Raw genomic sequence first — 21,809 nt, 5'->3', positions numbered from 1 at the left:
ACACAACCGGCCTCAAATCCAGCCTGCTATGCCAGGACGTCTCACACCCCCTGCCTGAGTCCTAGGGCCCTTTGTCTCTGGCTCATCTGGTGTCATTTGGCCTCCTCCCCCCGCTGGTGGTATGGGTTATGACAGTTAACTTCCTGCAAAGTAGATTTTTATTTCTTTATTTATCTGCGAATGGAAATTAGAGTTCAAGAGCTTTCACCCCTGGCTAGTGCCTAGAAGCTTAAATCCTGATGATATGCTTGTAAAGTTCCCCCAAAATGTCTTGAACTTTTTTTTTCCCTAAAAGCGACAGACTGGCAGCTTCAAGTATGGAAAATCTGGATCTTCTTAATGGAGTGTCTGTCCGCTGACCCATGCTGTTAATGAGAACTCCTATTTCTTGAGGGCCAGGTAGCTGAGATTTTACGACTCACCTGCATTTCTGGTGGTATAAAAATCACATCGCATCCTTCCCTTGTCTTCATTTTGGTATTCTGAATTAGTCCTGAAATGCAGGTCCTGCATTTAGAACCAGATTTACAACACAGAGATCGTAAATCCTAACTCCTCACTTCCCCAGTGTAGGGTTGATCTGCTGAGGGGCTCGAAATTTGCTGCCTGCTCTTACGAAGGACAGCCAGGACAAGGAGCACTCTCTTTCTGAGGGGAGGCTCTCTGTGGACACCAGTGATGCTGTCCTCAGATTCCTTTTTGGAAGGTCTTCCCTGAAACTGTCTTTGGAATATGACTGATTTCTCCTGTAGCTCATACATAGTTTCTGGGGGTGATCTCAAAGACAGACCAGCATGTAAGCCATGGCCACCCTGTTGACATAAGAGCACAGCATCCCAAGGAGACCACTCTGAAGGCCGGTAAAGACTTGGGTCAGCCTCATAACTTCACAGAGGTCTCATTTTTTCGCTAACTTGACAAAGAGGAAAGTTATAATATTGACTGGTGGCCTATTTACCTGTTTACTGAGAGTCCTCAGGGTGAAGATTTGTCTTATTCATTGGTGTCTCCAAGGCATGATCAACAAAAAGAACTCTTTGAATGTTTGCTGAATTGAACTAGATTAAAGTGTTCCCGTTGAGAGCTTCATTAAGGTCGTCAGCGCTCAAGAGTGAGCGATGTATACGTTCTACATTTCCTCAAATGTGTTTGTATTTTCCCATCTCACTTTTCATAGCAGGGAGCTGAACTACCACACCTGTCCCTAAGGCACAGAGCGTTTCATGCACCAACATGATTTATATTTATTCTCAATGATCTAAGCATAGACAGAAACCTCACTTGTAATTTTCCAAGTCTTTTTTTTATCTGCTTTGAACATTAGCTTCTTCTAACCATAACTTTTCTATGAAAATTAAATTTACTATCAACTCTAATACCTCTAACTTCCCAAACTGCTGAGAAGCACAAGCACAGTACGCCACATCTGACATGAAATAAAACTCTGTGGAGAGATCTGAAATCATACGATGGGAATAAAGCACATTGGGTAATGCGGTTACTATGTTGTTACCATTGTTGTTGCTTTTTAAATACAGCATATGAAACAGGATCTCTTAATCTGTTTCCCCAACTTGGGGATTAGAATGAATTTCCAGTGAGTTCATCTGAAAGCTCTATCTCTTGGACTGAACGACAGACTCTGTTCTTTGAGTCAAAGTTGTGCCAAGCTGATCCAAAAACCAAACAGAAAGTCTTCAAAGGATCTTGAAAACTAAGGCTCCAGGAGGTGGGGGGCGGGGGAGGGGTCTCAGGAACATGGACCCAAATCACTGTGTAAAAAGTAGAACGTATCCTGTCAAGAAGAGTCGATCACTCTGCCACAGCCAGCAGGGTACGGATGTTCACATTTTAAAAAAAAATAGTATTCTGAGTCTCTGCAAACCTCTTTTCTACATTGCAATACAACCATTGGACATTAAGAGGTCAAGACACTGGACTGTGCCAAAGGTGCAATTCTGTCTGGCACTGACAGCTTTAGTCCAGGGTGAGCCTCCTGTGAGCATAAAAAATAGAGGCTTCTGATGGGGAGGACAGAAGTCTTTTGTCTCTTTCAAAGCAAACAGCCCCTCCCAGCCCCACCTCCCCAGACCTGTCGGATGGAAGAATCTACCAGATGTTGTTGACAAGGAGCCCAAGGCTCTCACACCAAGGACTCCATGTGGTTTAAATATAAGGAAAAACAAAAAGAAAATAAAAAAGAAACACCTTTATTTCCCTGCCTTGCTGAGTGAATCCTTCAGCAAACTTGTCAGAACGAAAATGAGCCAAGTTTGTTTTCTTTTCCTGCTCAGAGATAGGCAGCTTGGCAGAAAGGGCACTGACTCTGAAATGGACAGACCTGGGTTTTAGACTCCTGCCTTACTATTTGCTGACCTGGGGCAAATCGCTTGGTCTCTCTGAAACTTGGTTTCCTCACCTGTAGAACAGGAGTAATAACAGCCAGTCACCAGGTCACCATGATGGTTAAGTGAACTGATACACAAAGGTGCCTGGCATTGAACACAGTGTGGGGCAGGTGCGTCCTGAATGTTCAATATTGCTCTTTTTCCCTCCTGAGGTAGGTCATGCAAACATTCCTGGCTAGTCTCAAGTGTGACTTCCAAGGAACCCCCACGGGGAGCCGCGGGAAGCCCCTGGTGTATGGCCTAAACCTCAAGCCCAGCCCGCTGTCTGAAGCGGGACGGCCACGGGGGAGAGGTGAAGAGGAGGGTCTCCGGCCCGCTGTCCGGCTCCCCGCGTGGTCCTCCCGCCTCCGCAGTCACACAGACACCGCTCCCGGGACGATCCGCCGGATGTGGGTGTACGACTTCCTGATGGTGACGCTGCCGTGGTGCGACACCCCCCGGGGCAGGACGCACTCCTCCGTCAGCTTCTGGGCCTCGGGGTCCCAGCACAGCACCGTGGCGATGACCTCGTTCTTCTCGTCGCGCCCCCCCGTGATGTAGAGGCGGTTGTTGCAGGGCGCGATGCCGCAGCTGGCTCTCTCGTGGCTGAGCTGGGTCACCAGGCACCAGGTGTCCTCCAGAGGGCTGTAGGCGTACAGCGCTCTCATGGCCCCGCCTGAAGTCGAAGGGAAACGCGGTTGGCATCTATTTTTCTGGTTTTCTTCCCCTTTAACCACTAAAGTCCTACTTCTGGTTAGGTCAAGTCTACCATCTTACCAAGAGATTGATGGCTCTTCAGAAAGCCAGAGTGGATCACTGAGGGCAGGAAATGCTAGAGACACTTCACAACACCCTTTAAATTATGCAGCCAGGTGCCAATCAAGTTCTAAGGGACACCTGGCTTAACATGGCTGCCAAAATGTACCCTAAGCCTGCTCGAGGGAAGAAATCCCACCTGGTGCATTGGTAGACTCAGCTCACGATCCCAGCTCTGCCACTTTTTGATCTGTAACCATGAGCACCAAGACTATGGTGGCTATAAGACCCAGAGGGACCATGCGCAGAAAGGACCTGGCAGAAGGCCTGGGACATAGAAGCCATCGATATATGGCAGTGACTAGAGGTGGTGGCATCTCTTGTAGACTGAATATGACCTGTGACACCAGCCCAAATTACCCATCTTGAATTAGGCCTTTGAAGCAGAGTCATGAGGCTGACCAAAAACACACATGACACCTGAAGCAAGGGAGAGAAGTGGGTTTTCCTTAATCTCTTCCTGTATTTTGCCTCCCTGAAGGCTTCTCTGCTTAGCTCTTATTTGCCAAAGTTCTTTGTTTTTGGCATTTCCCTAATCCTGGCTAACATTAAAAACACCTTGCACTGTTGGCCAACATTCTCTTTCCCGTTCTGATTTTATTGCTCTGAAGTGAGGCCCAGCTACCCATATTTTTGTGAAAAGCTCCCTAGGTGATTCTAACGTGTAGTCAAGATTGAAATCCATCATCCTTAACAACTGCATGCCAATTGTGGTCTAGCTGGCCAGGCTTTCCTTCTGGCTAAAAGCAATTTTTCAGAGCCCCCAAAGCAAGGAGGGAGAGCAAAATTCCCATGAACACAAAATAAATAATGACAGCTGCCATTCATTGGGCACTCATTATACTGTTCACATTTCAATTTCTGTACATTTGCTAGGGCTTACAACACAACTGTGTTCCTGCAGCAACTTCTGGCTCCTCCCCTGGGCCCTAGTGTCCATCTACTTTATAGTCTCCTAAAAGTGGGCCAATTCTGCCTCCAGGGCTGCAAAGGGAAAGCTCACCAAAGCCATTCCATCTTTTCGTCCTTTTCTAACCCCTCCCACATCACCCAGGAATTCATGAGCTCCCAGGAGGGCCTTGTCTGATCTACCTGCATGGCTGCATGGGCGGGGGACCTCGGATAAACAAGAAGCCATTTGCTCACTTACCAACAACATAGATGTGGTTCCGGAAACTCACTGCATTGATGCACTTAGCCTCCACTGGCATAGGTGACTTTAAATTCCACTTATTGGTTGAAGGGTCATAACACTGAGTCTTGTCTGTGGCCAGTTTCCCATTGGGCCCTCCCCCAATCACATAGAGCTTCTTCTTATGGCTGGTGGCTGCGAAGGAACTGACATGGACAAGGAGGGGCGCTGCCTGCAGAGGCACAGGACACCAGGAGAAGCTGTCAGTAACACTACCCGCATTGCTTCGGCGGCTCACAGGACATAGGCTAGGAGCCAGAGGACGCAAGCCTGGGCATCCTTTGCCTGAAGTCACAAGGCCTGTAGGCTTGACTCCTCCTGAGACACAGAGAGGATCAAAGCGCACGTTTCCCACCCTCCCTCCAGGCTCCAGCAGGCTGGAGCAGGCCGTGTGTTGGATGTTTCCAGCCTGTTTCTCAGAGTCCAGATGAAACCAGCCAATGTGGCGGGAAAATGTTTTCTCAAACATGCATATTCATATTCTTTCATGTGTTCATTCATTCAAAAAATATTTACTGAGTGCCTACATTGTCCTTGGTGCTTATCTCCAGGAAGAAAAGCTGGTAGAAGGGTTTCAGGTGGCCACAGGTAAGCAGACTCCCCTGCTCTGGGGCAACATGCAGATTTGGGGATTAAGCTAGACTCATGCTTCTACCCTGTGAACCCCAGGGCACGACAGGGGACTTCCAAGAGCCTCTTGCCCATTGACATGACCCTCTTGGGTCATGGAACAACTCTGTGATGCGACTTGATGAATTGAGATCTTGGACACGCCCCCATCAGTGTTAAGGGCTCCCTATATAGCCCTTTTCAGGTTGCCTGGTCTTAGCTGGATGCCATGATGACCTGGCTACCTTTTCTTGTGCCTATGATGACCATGTTTTATACTTCCCAAAGCTGGGACTTACTCTGACATATGATCTGAGAAGGAGAAAGCAAATTTGAAATTGTGAATAAGCTGGAAATACAGGAAGTGGGATCACTTTACCTTTTTTTTTTTATTGTGGTCTGGACACTCCACCTGTGACCTACCCTCTTAGCAAATGTTCGAGTGCACAATACAGGATTGTTCTCTACAGGCACAATGTTGTACCGCAGATCTCCAGAGCTTATTCATCATGAGTGATGGAAACATTATGCGTGTTGATTAGCAACGCTTTACCTTTTCCTGAGTATGGTATATACCTGAGGTTGCATTGCTCATGTCTTGCAGGCAGGCTTGTAAATGGTTCATCATTAATAGGCAGATAAATAAGGGCTGACTTCTTCTTTTTATTATGTTTTTAATGTTATACATGATGTTGTTGACTGGAATCTTTTTTTCTTTTTGTACTTTTTGGTGAGGAAGATTGACACTGAGCTAACATCTGTTGCCAATATTCCTCCTTTTTTTTTCTCCCTAAAGCCCCAGTATGTAGTTGTATATCCTGAGTTGTCAGTCCTTCCACTTCTTCTATATGGGACGCCTCTGCAGCATGGCCTGATGAGCAGTGTATAGGTCTGTGCCCAGGATCCGAACCAGTGAACCCTGGGACACTGAAGTGGAGTGTGCAAACTTAGCCACTTGGCCACAGGGCTGGCCCCCATGGGCTGACTTCTAAACACTACCAAATGACTCTGTGTTCAACAGAGTGTCATAAAGGGATGCCTGTGTATCCAGTGTGGAGAAGACAAGGGCAGATGGCATCAGATGGCAGAGACTCTGGGCCAGGACATGCACCAAGGTTAGGACCAAGCCTCCCCTCCACGTCTGGGGTCCCGGCCAGGATAGAACAGGCGCCCATAGAGCTTCCCCACCCAGAAGGAAGTTGTTTCTGGGACCTGATCAGCAATGCTGAAGCAATGGCTCCTATGAGGAGGGAAGCACAGAGCCACCAAAAATGTTCTCAGTGGGAGCAGGGAGATGAGAACGCTATCTACCTACATCAGGGTACACCTGTTTTTGAAGCTTTGAAGTAACAACACAAACAGAGTTACTCATAGAAATAATCCCCTGTACCTCTGACCAGCAGTTGTGGAAGGGGTCGTAGGTCTCCACGTTGTTGATCCTCTGCAAGCCATCGAAACCGCCCATCACATAGACCTTGCCGCCCAACACCACCATCTTATGCCTCCAGCGGCCTATGTTCAAATACTCAATCTGAATCCATTTATTGATTGAAGAATTATATTTCCAAACATCATGCTGTGTTTCTTTACCACCTAGAAGAGATACAGATCATTTAAGTAACCACCAGATGTGCCAGAAATACAGCTTCTCCCATAATTTCCTACAAGTCCCTAAGTGCTGAATCTCCAGGCTGGCCCCTCTAAGGGCAGACAAAAGAAATCCTGAAGGTGTGTGTGGTCTGGTTGGGGAAACAGAGCCAACACAGGGGGACAGGGAGCGACAGTGTAAGGCTGGGATGAATCGTGCGCCAGACTGTGTCATGTGTCACCTCCATGCCATGAGAGCTCAGAGAAGGGGTGGGCTTCAGAGAGGTGGCACTCAAGATCACCTGGGCAGGTGGGGGCCAGCAGGAGCCTGGACTCGGTGTTCGTGCAGAGGAGGGGCAGTACAGGTGAGGCTGGACCATTTCAGGCAGGGATAGACGGGCCTTGACCAGCAGGCAAATTAGAAAGCAGCTTACGTTCTATGTTTGCTATCTATTTAAACAAAAACAAAAATACACACCCGGAAAAATCACCAAGAAATCTTAGAAAATTCTCTTGGTTCATATCTTTGATCTATGTAAAAAATATAAGTGGGGTTTGTCCTATTTTTAAGTAATTTCTATTAGCTCAATTGAGAGTGAGCTGGTAAATTTTTTTCAAGACAATTCTCTTCTAAACGGAAAATACATAATTCAGTTAGGGAGAGAGAACCAGACAAAGGAGAGCTGACTTTTTTGGTGACTTGAATTGAGTATTTTGATGGCTTTGTGTTTCCTTTTCCCCATCAGCACAGAATACCACCAACTACCTAAAGCAAAAGACGTCCTTTTCAGCCTCATAATGCGCACTAGTGCGGCAATGACTCTCCCTGACAATGCTCTGCTCCACGGGGAAGTGTTTCTCTGCAGGGAGCCCAGAAATGGGGTTCCTCGTTCAAGGCGGGGTGCAGCTTGAATTTTTATAGGTGCTGCCAAGGAGCCCTCCAACGCTGTCCTTGTTGACCTTTCCCATACCCCACCCGCAGCATCAGGAGGGGTTTTGGTTGGTTGGGTTTGTTTTACAGCCTGATGGAGAGGAATGATGCCACGGTTTGGTTCTCCTGGCCGGCCGGGAAGCCTCAGCTTCTTCCTCCTCCATGAATTTTTGTTCGTATAATTTAATCATTTTTCTCTTTGGGTTGTGTACATTTTAGAGGTCTCTATTTATTCAAAACACTGTGATATTGACCTCATTTAGGTACTGTCAAGAATTACAAAATAATTCTAAACTTTCAAAGAAATGCATGCAATCTTTATTAAAAAGGAAAAATAAAACTGCAGTTTTTACTTCAGGATGGAAAGCAGACCTGATGAATCGGGCAGGCATATCATGTGCATTGATGAAAGATGTGTTACTGCAAAGATGTCAACCCTCCTCAGGTGAACCTATCTATTCAGTGCCTTCAGGACTTCTCAGGAAACTTGAAGAGATCATTCTAGATTTCATTTGGAAGAGTAAATTTGGAAAACTTTCTAGGAAATTTTTGAAAAAGAAGAATGAATAAGGGGGCTTTCCCTAGCAAGCATCAAAATATACTAAAAAGCTGTGATAACAAAACATGGTGGTACTAGCATAAGACTAGACAAACCAATCAATTAAAAACAATTAGGAATAAAGAAACAGGCTAAAAGATATAGAGATTATTAAATGTGATATTAGAAGAATTGGCTATTTGTTTAGAGTAAAATTAAATTAGATCCCCATTTCACATTATGTTTAAAATAAAATTCAAATGTAAATGCTATAGAAGTAATTGGAGAATATATAGTAGAAGATATTAATGATCTCGGGCTAGGGAGGGGTTTTCTAAGCATGACATAAACCCAGAATCATATAGGAGAGAAAGTTACTATATAAAATATAAAGTTAAAAGACAACCACAGTCTGGGAGAAAATATTTGCATGGCAAATAGCAATGGACGTATATAATAAGAACTCCAAAAAATTAGTAAGAAAAAGACAAAGCACCAATAGAAAAACAAAGGGTAGGAACTGATCATTTTTTAAATACATACATTTAGCTAATAAATATATGAAAATATGTTCAACCTTATTAATGATCCAAGAGTGTAAATTTAAACATTCTAGTCTATTAAAATCTATTAAAAATGTAATTGACTGATAATAAAAAATGTTGTCAAGGATGTAGAAAATGGGCACTGTCACTCAACCTTGCTTGCACTGTAAGTTGATACCTTTCTGGCAGACAATTAAGCAATATCTACAAAAGTTCTAAATTCAAACGTCTTATGACCACTTCTAGGAATCTCTCCATATAGCAGCACAAGTTCATAAATATATGCATTGAAGAATGCTTATTGTAATATTTTTTTCACTAGAAAAATAAAAACTGAAAAAAATTATGGTTTATCCATACAATAGACTTGCCCAGCAGCTGGCAACAAGAATAACAATACCGATCATCACAATAATAATAGTGATGGCTAACAGCAGTGAGCTCTCGCCATGTGCTTGGGACTGTGCGGTGCTTTACATGTATTAGATCACTTAACACATATGATAGATCCATTATACCGACATGTAATGACTTCCAGAATGGACGGTTAATTGAAGTACAAATTTCTGTTGATTGAACTGTGTATAACAAGCATGCTTTTGTGTATTACTTATATCATTTTTAAAAAGACAACCTCAAATTGAAGACATGGGAGGGCGAGTTGTAGAATAATGTGTACAATGTATGTGGCAGATTGTGATTACCAAGCCTGTCTTTTCCTCCTGCATTTCCCAGCCCACCTGCACGGGGCAGCGGTGTGGGGAGTGCAGGCAGAGCATGTGGCTAGTTCTTGCCAATGGAATGTGAACAGAACTGGTGCCTCATATCCAGGCTGAGGCTGTTAGGAGTAGGTGTGCCTCCTCAACTCATTCAGTTTCTCCCTCTTCCTGAAATGCATCAACCTTGAAGGCCACAGGTGGAAAATGGCAGCATCACAACACAGAAGGAGCCTACGTCCCTGAATGAGTGAGTGGAGCAGATCTGCTCCCCCAACCCCCACATACTGTTGTGGTGATTCATGGTTTGTTCCAGCAGCTAGCATTACCTACTCTAAGACAATATAAAATCATTTTTGTAAAAAAAAATAAAAATATATAGGATCGTAATGACACAGAGAAATTGCCATGTTTTACCTTACACTCTCTTTATTGTTTGGATCTTCTACAACAATTAAAAATATTTCTACAAGATAAAAAAAAGCAATAACCTCATCTATGATATTAACATATCCAAAGGAGAACTGATCTGCTTTTGATTTTGGAGGAAGCAGCTCTTTGCAAAACAAATGTAGGTTAGAGAAAACCTCCAAGAAGGGGGAAGTGATGCTTGTCTCCTTCCTTGGGGCCCCAAGAAGAGCTGGGTGGCTTTTAATGTCATGGGAGAGCACGGGAGTCAGCGAACCTGAGTTGGAGTCCTGCCTGACATTTACTAGTGTGTGACCTTAGGTATATTTCATAACCTTTCTGAGCCTTGGTTTTCTCCATTTGTAACCTGGAGATTAAAATCATCTACCTTATAGAGTCGAGGCAAATGATTATATACTACCAAAGTGTAAATTCATCCACTATACTGTAAAGATGGTAGAGACTATGGCATTTAGTAAATATTTATTGAACATGTACCATGTAACCAGGCCCAATGCTAGGTACTGGGAATGCAGTTTTGATTCTCATGGAATTTAAGGACTAATGGGAGACAGGCATAAAGTAATAGTAAATAGTTAAGCAAACAACTTAGAAATAAGAAATGAAAAAGTGCTGGGTGCTACTGGAACGTCTAAAAGTATGACCTAATAACCTTGAGGGGAGGGGTCAGGTTTGGGGGAAGAGCAGTTTTTATTCACTACTGTATTTCCAGTGCCCAGTTCTGTGTCCTAGGCCTATAGCAGACACTGAATAAACTCTAGTGTCACGTTCCTCCTTCCTTTTCCAAGAAGGACTGGACCTGTCTGCCTGCTCCCCCAGATCCTAATATAAAACTGCTCCCAGGGTAGTGTTTGTTAAGTAAAGATGCGCTGTCTAAGATAAGAGCAACTGAGCTCCTGGGTTCCATACCCTGACCCAGTCAGAGCTACATCATTGCCATTCACAGTAATTCTTCTAGGATGGCTGCCTGGCTCTTATTCAGGAAAATATGTAGAGTCATTGGGGGCTTGCTTTGGCATCACATGGCTCCCGCTTACCTGATATGTAGACCTCATTTTTTAATGTCACGCATGCAAACTCCACCCATTTCTTATTCTCACTCTCCAGCTCATGCTCCGTCATCGGGAGCTTGGCCACCTCCAGGCGGCTGCGCCTCAGGGGGTCCAGGCAGGTTACCTCTGCCACAAACCGTTCATCCTTTGTGCAGCCGCCAATGATCATGAACACCTCAGACTGGAACTCATGCATCCTGGGTTTGGTGCGCTCCGAAATGATCTGGAAAACCAATGGGAGGACATAAGCAGGATGATACAGCGATTTAGAGCTCAGGCTATGGAGCCAGACAAGCAGAGCCCAATTCCCAACTCTGCCACTGTATGACCATGTGATTTCACCTCATTGAGCCTCAGTTTCGTCATCTGTAGAATAGTGATTTTAATAGTTATCTACTGTTGACCTTTTGTTCAGAAGTTTATGTCTGTTTACCATCAAATGCACTTCCTGCCTCTTCCTTTTTACCTGGTCTGAGCCTTGAATCCTGGAATTTCATTTCTGGCCACCTTCCACTCCCCCCTGGTTCCAAATTCTTGATGATATCCTAGACTTTGCTCACTACCAGACTTCTTCTTGAAGAGAAGTCCTGACAGTGGGCACATAAGAGCAGTCAGAGACTTGGTAGAAAAGAACTAAAAGGGAGCAGGGTGGCCAGGGAGGTTGGGGCACTGGATCCCAACGTCAAGCATATGACCCTTCACAGCCTTAAACAAGCAAAGAAATCCACACCCTGGATATTTGCACCCTGCGGAAAGAGCAGAGGTTTGGAATCACACGCATCAGAGTTTGGTCCTTGTTCCACCACCTACAGCCACATGACCTTGGAGAAGCAACACAATCTCTGTAAATGCCTGTAATCATTTCTGTGCCATCAGGTCACTGTGAGCATTCATGAGGCTGTGATGTAGAGGGATGTGGAGAGTATGCACGGCCCTCAATGCATGGTCATGGCAGGAGGAGCAGGAGGAGATGTCATACTGACATTATTAGGGAACAGGCAGCACTGTCCTCCTCCTGGTTTCATCCATCCCCTGGGCTTGATGAGGAAGGCTCTGCAGGTGTGCTGATGGGAGACAGAGAGGTGGCACCCATTGCCTGGATGGCCAAAGCAGCTACTTTTTCCTACAAGGTTAGGCTGACCTAATACAGAGTTTGGAACTTCAATCTTGCCCAGAGATGGTGACAAACAGGGTACAATAGCAAAGACTGAGCCCTCAAGTGGTGAGTCCAATCAATGGTCACATGTAATAAGATAATCAGAGCAGCCAACATCCAACCTCTACTTTCCCATAAGAGACTTTGTTTTTCTGTGTCAAAGAGTCAGGTACAGTAAATTTTGCACCCTCAATTCTCGAGGCTGGATCATTGCCATAAAGTCTGTGGCAAGGCTCTCCTTTGTGGGTCAGCAGAAAAGAGTGGGGATGTGGGGGGCGACAGGCTGAGCCTGAGGACATTGGCAGCGGAAATGCCATGGCGATAAGGATGGGAGGGGTGGTCCCAGGAACATGGAGGCACTATGAGAATACCAGGCTCGTAGGAGAGGATCTAAGGAGTGAGTTAGCACCAAAGACAAACCTTGCCCCTCTGCCATTTTCCCTCCAGCTACCAGCCCTGGTTCCTGCCCCTAAAGCTCCTCTCCCCACAGCCGAAGCGCAACCTCCAGCACCAGTCTGGTCCTCGTTCAGTGAGGATTTAGGGATTGCAGGGTGATGCTTAGAGGACAGCACTAGCCTCCCCTGTGACCCTCACTCCAGTTCTGAGAACCAGGCCTCAGCCTCCCCTCTGAAGCCCTCATCTTATTCACAGTGCCTGTTCTGCCTCCAAAGCCTACTGGCTAGTACGGGACTGGACTAACCGTGATCTTACTCCTGGCTCCTGGGACTGGCATCCCGTCCCTGAGTCCTGGCCTCTGGAAGACTCTGCTCCCACAGACTGAAGTCCCTGTGTTCCTGCTGCTGTCTGTATCGCCCCATAATATGTGTCCTCAATTCCCCATACCACATCCTATCCACTTACCCTTGAAGACATTTGGCATTATTTGCAATGTCACTTTGTCCTTTTCTCCAGGAAGCCATTCTTGATTTTCCACTCAAGTTCCCACAGTCCTGAATTTCCCTATCAAGGCACTTTTCATATGCCACTGTAAAGCCCCAATGGCAGGAATAGCCCTTTTTCTCCAACTTATCCTCAGCACCAAGAACAGGGCCTGGAGCTTGTGGGTTTCTATAAACATTAGTTGAATGAATGAATCAATGAATGAAGGGGCAAGCTAGGTAATCCAAGATCCAATACAGACTTTTTCCAGGCTAGATCATTTTGCAAACCAGCTTCCACAATGGCCGCCAGCAATCCCCACCTCCAGGTATTTACACCTTATGTTGTTCCCTCCCTATTGTCCCAGCGTTGGTCTCTATGCCAATAGAATATAGCAGAAGTGATGGTACGTCACTTCTGAAATTAGTTTATAGAGGCGCTACAGCTTCCGTCTTGATTGCTCTCTCAGTCTTTCCTGGGTCATTTGCTCTGGGGGAAGCCAGTGGCTGTGGAGAGGCCCAAGTGGCAAGACACTGAGGCTACCAGCCAACAGCCAGCAAGGAACTGACACCTGTCAACAATCCTGTGAGTGAGCTTGGAAGCAGATCCTCCAGCCCCGTCTGAGCTTGCAGATGACTGCAGCTCCAGCCAACAGCTTGACTGCAACTTCAGAAGAGACCTTAGCCAGAACCACCCAGCTAAATCACTCCTAGATTCCTGACACCTGTGGATAATAAATGCCTGTTGTTTTAAATGCTGAGCTTTGAGATAATTTACACAGCAAAAGATAACTAATACAATCATCTAGTTGATGGGACTGGCCGGATGTTGAGACCTACCTTGTAACTCAGCACCACAGAGCTGCCCAGTGGTGGCACTATTACCAAATTGTAAGTTCAGCTACATTTGGCAAGATAGTAACCCCAAAGGCATGACAAATGCCAATCTAATGTGCGAGTTTGTTGCAGACGCACAGAAGGGCTTGCCAATGAATTGCACGCAATGATCAGGCTTAACCAGTTTATTTTCAGTTTGTTAAAAATAGAGCAAACAGTTGCACCTTACTGACAACTCATTGTCCACAGAGCCTATACAAGGGGACTAAACAGAAGAGACCATATTGCTTCAACAAAGCTGTCCTCAGGGGTGAGCCTCTGCTCCCACCGCCCTCAGGAATGAGACTCCCCCTACACTGCACATGTCAGAGCAGCCTTTGGTATAGATCAGGTTGGCCTCTGGAAACTTAGGAGGCAATGAAATGAAGGGGCAAATTTCTCTGCCCCAAAAGACCCCTCCTAATGAAGGTACCAGCTACAACTCCTAAATCAAATGTAAATTGACATTTGCTTTTAGGGTTCTAAAATTTCCTACTGTCACCACCTCCAGGAGCTTAGAGGAAGGACAAGGTTAAAAGGGGGAGATAATGATAGGACAAGAAATATTGAAGTTCGAGAAAGGAAGGTTAAGAGGGGGAATGTGTTCAGAGTATCCTGCAGGCTCACACCACTGTCATCGGGAAGAAACCCAAGACCATTCAAGCAGCGAGAAGACAGGGAGTTTCAGGGAATCAACTGGCAAGGACACCCCAATTCAGAGATCACAGTGGTTGGCTGGTTCAGTCACCCAGACTGTAAAATGGGAATGAGAAAGTGCCCTGAGCAGGATTTAGGGTGATAAGGCAGCAAAAACCTAGGACACAGTGAAAAGAGAGATTGTCACCTCTGAGAAAGAAAATGCTTGACTGTGGGAGAGAGGTCATCATAAAGGAACTGAGTGAGAATAAGAACAGCCTTCATTTGTGGGGCATGCACCATGTGCCAGACATTGTGCTATGCATGTCTCATTCGTTACCTCATTTAATTCTCAAAATAATTCTATCAGTTGGTAGGTATCATTATCCCCATGTTACAGGTCAGGATTGAGCCCTAGAGCAACTAAGTAGCTCGCCTGAGGTCACACTGCAGGTAAATTGTGCAGTCCAGGCTTTACCCTGTGGTCTGCCTGACCACAAACTCAAGCTCCTGACACTGGAGTCTTCTCCAGAGATCAGAATTCTTTCTCCTCCTAAATCCAGAAGCCATAATCCCACTCCCCACCCTACCCCATTACAAACACAAAAGACAGAGCAGATAGTTCATGGCAGCAATTTTGCAGAAGGCCTGGTAGAGACATTTTATATCAGAGGAAAGCCTTTATCACCTACATTTCAGGGACTTGGGAAATGGGAAGCAGAAACAAAAATATCCAGAATGTTGGAGGTATAGCTGATCAAGACTCTGTACCTTAAACTATGAACAGAGAGCAGTTGCAGAGGCTGACACCTGTCTTCAGGTGTATGAGGGTTTTGATTCCCACTGCTGAGCCACCTGCCAGTGACCCACATACCCAGCATGAGATATTTCCCGTGAGGTTGCCTGGGTTTCCTCCATCAGTCTACTCATCACCCTTTATTTGCTTAGTGTCCTGTCTTCTCTGACAAGCTCACTAAGGCAGAGACTGTTTTTGCAGTGCCTGGTGGCATATCTGGCATATAACTCATGTTCAGGATTTATTTGTGAAAAATGAAAGCACAGCATATTAAAATATATGTGATGCTGTTAAAGTAGTACTTAGGGGAAAATTTTTAGCACTAATGACAATATTAGAAAAAAAGAAAGGTCTCAGATCAATTACCTCTTCTTCCATCTTAAAAAACTAGAAAAAGAAGAGAAAATTAAACCCAAAGTAAGCAGAAGAAAGGAAACAATCAAGATCAGAGTAGAAATAAATGAAATAGAAAACAGAAAAACGATAGAGAAAATCAAATGAATCCAGAAGATGGTTCTTTGAGAAAACCAATAAAATTGGTAAACCTCTAACCAGACTGATCAGGAATAAAAAGAGGAGACACAAATTACCAATATCTGGAATGAGAGATGTGACATCACTACAGATTCTACAGATATTAAAAGGATCATAAGGGATTACTGTGAACAACCTTATGCCAGTAAATTCAGCAACTTCTATGAAACAGAAAAATTCTTTGGAAGACACAAACTACCAAAGCTCATTGTAAAAGAAACGGGTAACCTAAAGCCCTATGTCTATTAAAGAAATACAATTTGTAGTTAAAAACCTTCTCACAAAGAAAACTCCTGGTTCTGTTAATATCACTGGTAAATTCTACCAAACATTTAAGGATGTGTTTGCAGACTGAATGAGTGACAGTGGATCTGAGGACAACACAGAACTAGAAAAGGACACACAGAAAAATGAGGAGGTTCCCAAGGACCCTTAGACAGACAGTTCCTAAGCCACTTTTGGCTAAAATTTCTACCAATGGCCTAATGAAGAAGGCGTGGTAGCCCATCCCAGAACTATCATATGGTGGCATATATGTGTGGGTGTTCATGTGTCCAAACTTAACAAATCGTCCCTATATTATGACTTCATGATTGTTCTGTTCCTGTCCACTAAGCCTATTCTTGTTTTTATAAAGTTCTGGATAAAACATTTCTTTAGGAATTATTAAGGAGAACCAAGTATATCCAAATGACGTGTATTCACCATCTTGGTACCCATTTACTTGTTTAACAAACGTTTAACAAGCTGATCACTTACTATATACCAGGTACTCTCTTAAGGTCTGGAGATGAAAAGTCCAATAATGCATATTTCCTACCATAACCAGCTGCCAGTGTAGAGAGATATACAGATGAGGACTTCAATGGTTAACGTGCAGTGGTTGGTGCTATGATACAGCAATGCACGAGGTGCTAGAGAAGCAGAGAGGCCTCTGGAGAAGGTGATGGTTGAACTGAGCTTTGAAGCAGGAGCAGAAGTTAACTAGATAAAGAAGAGGAAAAAGGCATTTAAACAGCACCTGCATTAGCCTGGAGGCTAAAAAAACACATGCGCTTTGGGGAATTACAATCAATGCCTTGGGACTAAAGCAGAAGAGAGAGGTTGGAGATGATGCTAGAGAAGTGGTCGGGAGGTGAAGGTCTTGAGGCCAGGCTCTGAGAGCTTAGGCAGGAAGTGTGGGCTTCATCCTGAAAGTGGTGCGGAGCCAGTGAAGAGGCTAAGCCCAGGAGCAAAATGATTAGGCTTGAGTTTTAGATCATCCAGCCAGTGAATGAATTGGAGAGAGGTCAGACTGCAGGCAGGAAGGTGAGTTTTGAGGAATTTTCAGAAATTCAGAAAGGAAATAATGAGAATCTGAACCAAGGTAATGTCAGAGGAGTTCCAAGAGACTCAAGGTTCCCCCATAGTGGGCAAATTAGGAAAGTAGCGCCATGTGGAATGGAGACTGGAGAGAGCACGTTCCGTTCATGTGTGCATCACCCCCACCCCCCTCCCGCCCCTACACAACTGAGGAGAGGAAGGCTGTGGCAGGCATGGTGCTGGGTGATTTCCATAACTCTCCTAATCCTCTCAGTAGCTGTCTACGATGTAGTATTATCCCATTTTACAGATGAGAAATCCCAGGGCTTCTGGAACTGCCCAACTCAAACTATAAGCAGGGGAGCATGTTCTCAATGCCCTAAGGAATTGTGAGTAGCCTCACCTGTGTCTCTGTGAGGCCCACTAACCCCTACACTTTGTTTTAACTTCAGTACCTCTCAGCGTCAGCTCACCTCATTGCCAGAAAGGTGGTACATCCTGGCTTCCTGGAGCAGCGGGAAGACCTCCGGGCACTGCCTGATGAGAGGGTCTGCTTCCACCGTCTCCACAAAGTACCATGGGTCCAGAAGCGGCAAGCGCACGTTCTCCAGGACATAGGGGAGCAAGCAGAGTCGTTCCGACTGTTTGTGCCGGACCCAGCTCATCACAGTCTCAAACACCTGCGCCTCCTCCGTCACATAAAGGTCATCACTCTTCAAGATGTGGTACAGAGTGTCCACAGGAAGTTCGAGGAACTCCTCAGAGTTCAGAATCTGCACAAAGTTTTGGATGATGTAACTTTGAACCTGCTTCTTTAGACTGTCCAAGGAGTGTGTGTCCGCCAGCCTCAGTATTCCAACACAATTTTCTGGGTTCAAGGCTTCTGTGAGGAAGCTGGCACAGGCATCGACCATCCGCAGGAACTAAGACAACAGAAGGGCAGCAAATCAGGACAGAAATCATTAGTCCATAAGGAGGTTTAGCAGTCAGTTGTGTGCGTTAGTGGAAATTTAGCAACAACCTAAATGACCAATAATAGGGAACCAGCTAAATAAATTAAAATACATTCATGTTTTTGACAGCTTTATAATCATTAGGAAAACACATTGTAGAAGAATACTAAATAACATAGAAAATGTTCATAATGTATCGACTTTAAAAACTCGTTCACTGAATCTTTCAAGCCTCTAGATTTAATCAGCAATTTACAGGAAACAGGAGAAAGAGGAACATGTTAGATGAAGCCGTGGGAAGAAATCAGCAAAATCCAGACTGTGGGAAATTCTACAGAACAACCAGTTCAGTTTCTTCAACAAACACATCACAAGGGGAGGAAGAGAGAGAGAGAGAAGGGGAGGAGGAGATTTAAGAGACACATCGACCTATTGCAAACTATAGACCTTAATTGGATCTCTGACTTAAACTAATTTAAAAAGTCAGAGAAATTTTTACAATGACTAATATTTGGTGATATGAAGCAATTATTATTAATTTTAAGTGTGATAATGGTGTTGTGGTTATGTTTAAAGAAGAACTCTTATCTTTTAGAGATATATGCTGAAATATTTACAGACGAAATGAGAAAGCACTTCACAAAATCAAATGTCTATTATGATCCTATTTTTATAAAGAAAAGATACATAGAATATAGGCATAGAAAAAAGACTGAAGGATATACACCAAAATACTTACAGTTGTTACCTCTCTATGTATCAAGTATCTTAAAACAAATTATGCTGCAGTAACAAACAACCCCCAAACCTCAGGAGCTTACAGCAGTAAGTGTTATTTCTCACTCACATTACATGTTCTTCACAGGACTCTTTATTCCAAAACCCAGGATGATGGAAAAGCCCTTAACGTAGGTATGCCAGTCTTGTGACAGAAGGAGAAAAAAGATGGCAGAACCACACAAAGGCTCTTAAATCTTTTGCTCAGAGGTGGCACATGCCATTTCCACTCATACTTAACCGGCCAGAGTAAGTCACGTGGCAAAATTTGTTGTCAAGGGAGCAGTAATCCTCACACAGAAACAGGTCCTATAGGGATGGACAGGGAATGTACTGTATACATATGATAAGGCACCACACTCTCTAATAAGATGATGAGCATTTTTCTTATTTTGTTTATTTATATATTTTCCAAATCCTCTAAAATGAATAAGTAATCCTTTTGTAATGAAAAAGTTAATTTGTAAAATTGATTGGCTTCCATGTCTTATTTTTAAATTACCATCATCCTCATAAGAATATGAGTCCCTTACGCGCATACAGCTCTTGATGGCTTACAAAGCGCAGTCATGTCCATTATATTATTTAATACTCATTGTTCAGATGAGGTGCTTCAAATGTATCAGTTCATTCTTATTCGCTGCTCTCTGGAGCTTAGCTTTGAAGGCGTCCGACCTCCTATCCCCTTCCTTGTCCACTGGGCCCCTTATAGTGTTCTATAGTTATCAGCGTTCTTGGGTTGATCAGTTAGCGGAAGAATGGGAACAGGGAGGCTGAAGGGGCAGGGCTGGTGGGGAGGGCCGGTCTGGTGAAAGTATAGATGGGCAGACCTGACCGGGGATGGGTGCAGCTCGCACAGGAGAAGCTCTAGGGATAGGAGCTGGGGGTGGCAGGGTTGTGGGGCCTGAAGGGTGGGCGTGAGGGCAGGACTGGTCTTGAGTGGACCATATTAACTTAGGCTTTGTCCTACTCCAGAACATTCTAGGGGGAACACATCCCTGATTTTTGGGGTCGATCCCAAAATGTTATCTTTCCACGTCAGACCACACTTTCCAATTGTCAGTTTAGAACACATCGGCCTGAGGGTCAATGCAATGTTGGGGAAAGCCTGAGTTCTGCCTCAGACCACCCTGTCTGCTGGCCCCAACCGCCTGCAGATCTCCTCCTCGCATGAGCAACTGTGCAAACGGTTAAGACTGAGAATTCTAACACCTGTTTAGTTGTTTGCAGATTTTCAGTTCAAAGAGTAAAAATATACAACCGAGATCAAGCCTCGCTGAGCCCTCAGACCCTGTGACCAGAGCCCTACGTGGCCCTGCCCACAGAGACATCCTGGAGGGCTGAAAGGGAACTCACTCAGAGGGGGGCCTCCAGGGCGATGCAGCAGGTACGCCGCGCAGCGTTTGTGTGAGAGGAACATGATATGAAAATCAAATAGATTTTCTAAATATGTGGACTGTCTTTGGGAAGCCACCTAAGACCCTGGTCACAGCGGTCCTCTGGGGAGGGGAACTGGTAGCTGGGTCAGCGTAGAGAGGGAGAATTACTTTTCACCGTTTCCCATTTTGTACCTCCTCGAATTGTGAGCCATGTGGAGGAATTATCTACTTAAAATAAATAAAGTTTCTCATGAATAGAGAAAACGCTAGAACGGAACATATCAAAATGCTAATAATGGTTATCTCACTTGCGGTTTTAGAAAGTTATTCATTTGTTTTTTTAGACTTTGTTGCATAGTCCAAGCTTTCTGCATGGAGCATGAAGTTGCTTTTAAAAATCACAAAAAATAAAGTAAAATAAATACTTCCTTATGATTTTCAAGTACACAATGAAAAGATAAAATAAAATGTAAGCAATAAAATAGAGAGCACCTACCATATACCAGCCCTTTATACTAACCAGCTCACAAAATCCTCTCAGCAACACTACAAAGTAGATATTTCTTATCGTACCTGTTTTATAGATGAGGAAAAGAGATTCAGAAAAGTGAAGTAATTTCCTCAGAGACTTATAACCAATAAGAGATAGAGCTAAAATCTGAACCAGTCTTATCTGGTTCTAAAAATGCGTATTTTTACACTATTTCAAGCTGCCTCTGGTCAAATAGCATGTACAATGGTTTGGCAGATGCTGTGCTGATTTGCACACATCAGCGGAGAGCACAGATGATCTGATCTGCCCAGACACTGGGGGGCCTGGCCAGCAAGATGCCAGTTCCTACCCCTGCTTGGTGACGATGGATGAGCAAAGAAGGAAACCATGAAGGAGAATCGAATCAAGCACTGAAGCTCACATTTGTTAGAAACGTTGGTCCAAATGTGTCTCTCCCCACTCAGAAAACGTTCGCTCATCCATTCCTCCACTCATTCGTTTCCCAAATATGTATTGAGCATCCGTTTTCTAGAAGGTCCTCTACTAGTGTTGGGGGTACAGAGGTGAGCAGAAAGAGACACAGTGCCTGTGCTCTCTGCAGCTGACAGACTAGCGGGGGAGGCAGACAGTAATCAAATCATCACACAGCAAGGGTAAAATTACAACTGTGATAAACACTATGTAACAAAGGTCAGGGCTCCCACTGCCTGAAACTGAAGAAAGTTCTACCCTACGCCTCAAGCCGTGTAGAGTCTGGCTCTCAGCCGTCGGCGGGACTCTCCCTGATGCACCCCCTCCACAGTCAGACCTGTCTATTCACCTCTCCAAACAGCCCTCAGCTTGCCTGTCACCACCTTCGATGCTCACGCCATTTCCTCAGCCTGGACCAGCTTTCTCCCCCACCAGTAGCTGCTAAAATCCTGCTCTCCCCACCCGGGCAAGTTTGACTCCAAAGCCCCACTTTTTAAAAAAAGACTCAGGAGAGCTCACGCCAATTTCAACTGAGAAGTCCTCTTTTAAGTTTACCTCAAAAAGTTGGAAGAAGTGAACACCATGGGCATCACTTTATCTACACAGGCTGTTTTCTTCATTGAGTGTTAAATCTGGGGCTAGTCGACGGGCCCAGAGAGTCCATGAACCCCTACAATTGTATGCAAACATTTGTTTGCACGTGTGGCCTTTTTCTGGGAATTGAGTTTATGGGAGACACAGTGAGTTGCTCTCTGG

At 44.7% G+C, this 21,809-nt stretch overlaps 1 protein-coding gene across 1 annotated transcript in view; it reads right to left on the bottom strand.

The window, feature by feature from the left end:
• Positions 1-2,194: 2,194 nt before the first annotated feature.
• Positions 2,195-21,809, bottom strand: part of KLHL6 (kelch like family member 6) — a 55,716-nt gene continuing 36,101 nt past the window's right edge. The window contains exons 3-7 of the mRNA XM_014846223.3: positions 17,454-17,903; positions 10,788-11,025; positions 6,395-6,597; positions 4,354-4,567; positions 2,195-3,063 (exon numbers count right to left, since the gene is read on the bottom strand). Coding sequence (XP_014701709.1) covers positions 2,762-3,063; positions 4,354-4,567; positions 6,395-6,597; positions 10,788-11,025; positions 17,454-17,903 — 1,407 coding nt within the window. The 3' untranslated portion in view covers positions 2,195-2,761. The remainder of the gene's footprint in view (positions 3,064-4,353; positions 4,568-6,394; positions 6,598-10,787; positions 11,026-17,453; positions 17,904-21,809) is intronic.

Source organism: Equus asinus, chromosome 5, assembly GCF_041296235.1.
Source record: "Equus asinus isolate D_3611 breed Donkey chromosome 5, EquAss-T2T_v2, whole genome shotgun sequence".
Taxonomy (NCBI): domain Eukaryota; kingdom Metazoa; phylum Chordata; class Mammalia; order Perissodactyla; family Equidae; genus Equus; species Equus asinus.
The sequence above is the reverse complement of the archived record's forward strand: the minus strand, read 5'-3'. Positions and strand labels throughout refer to the sequence as shown.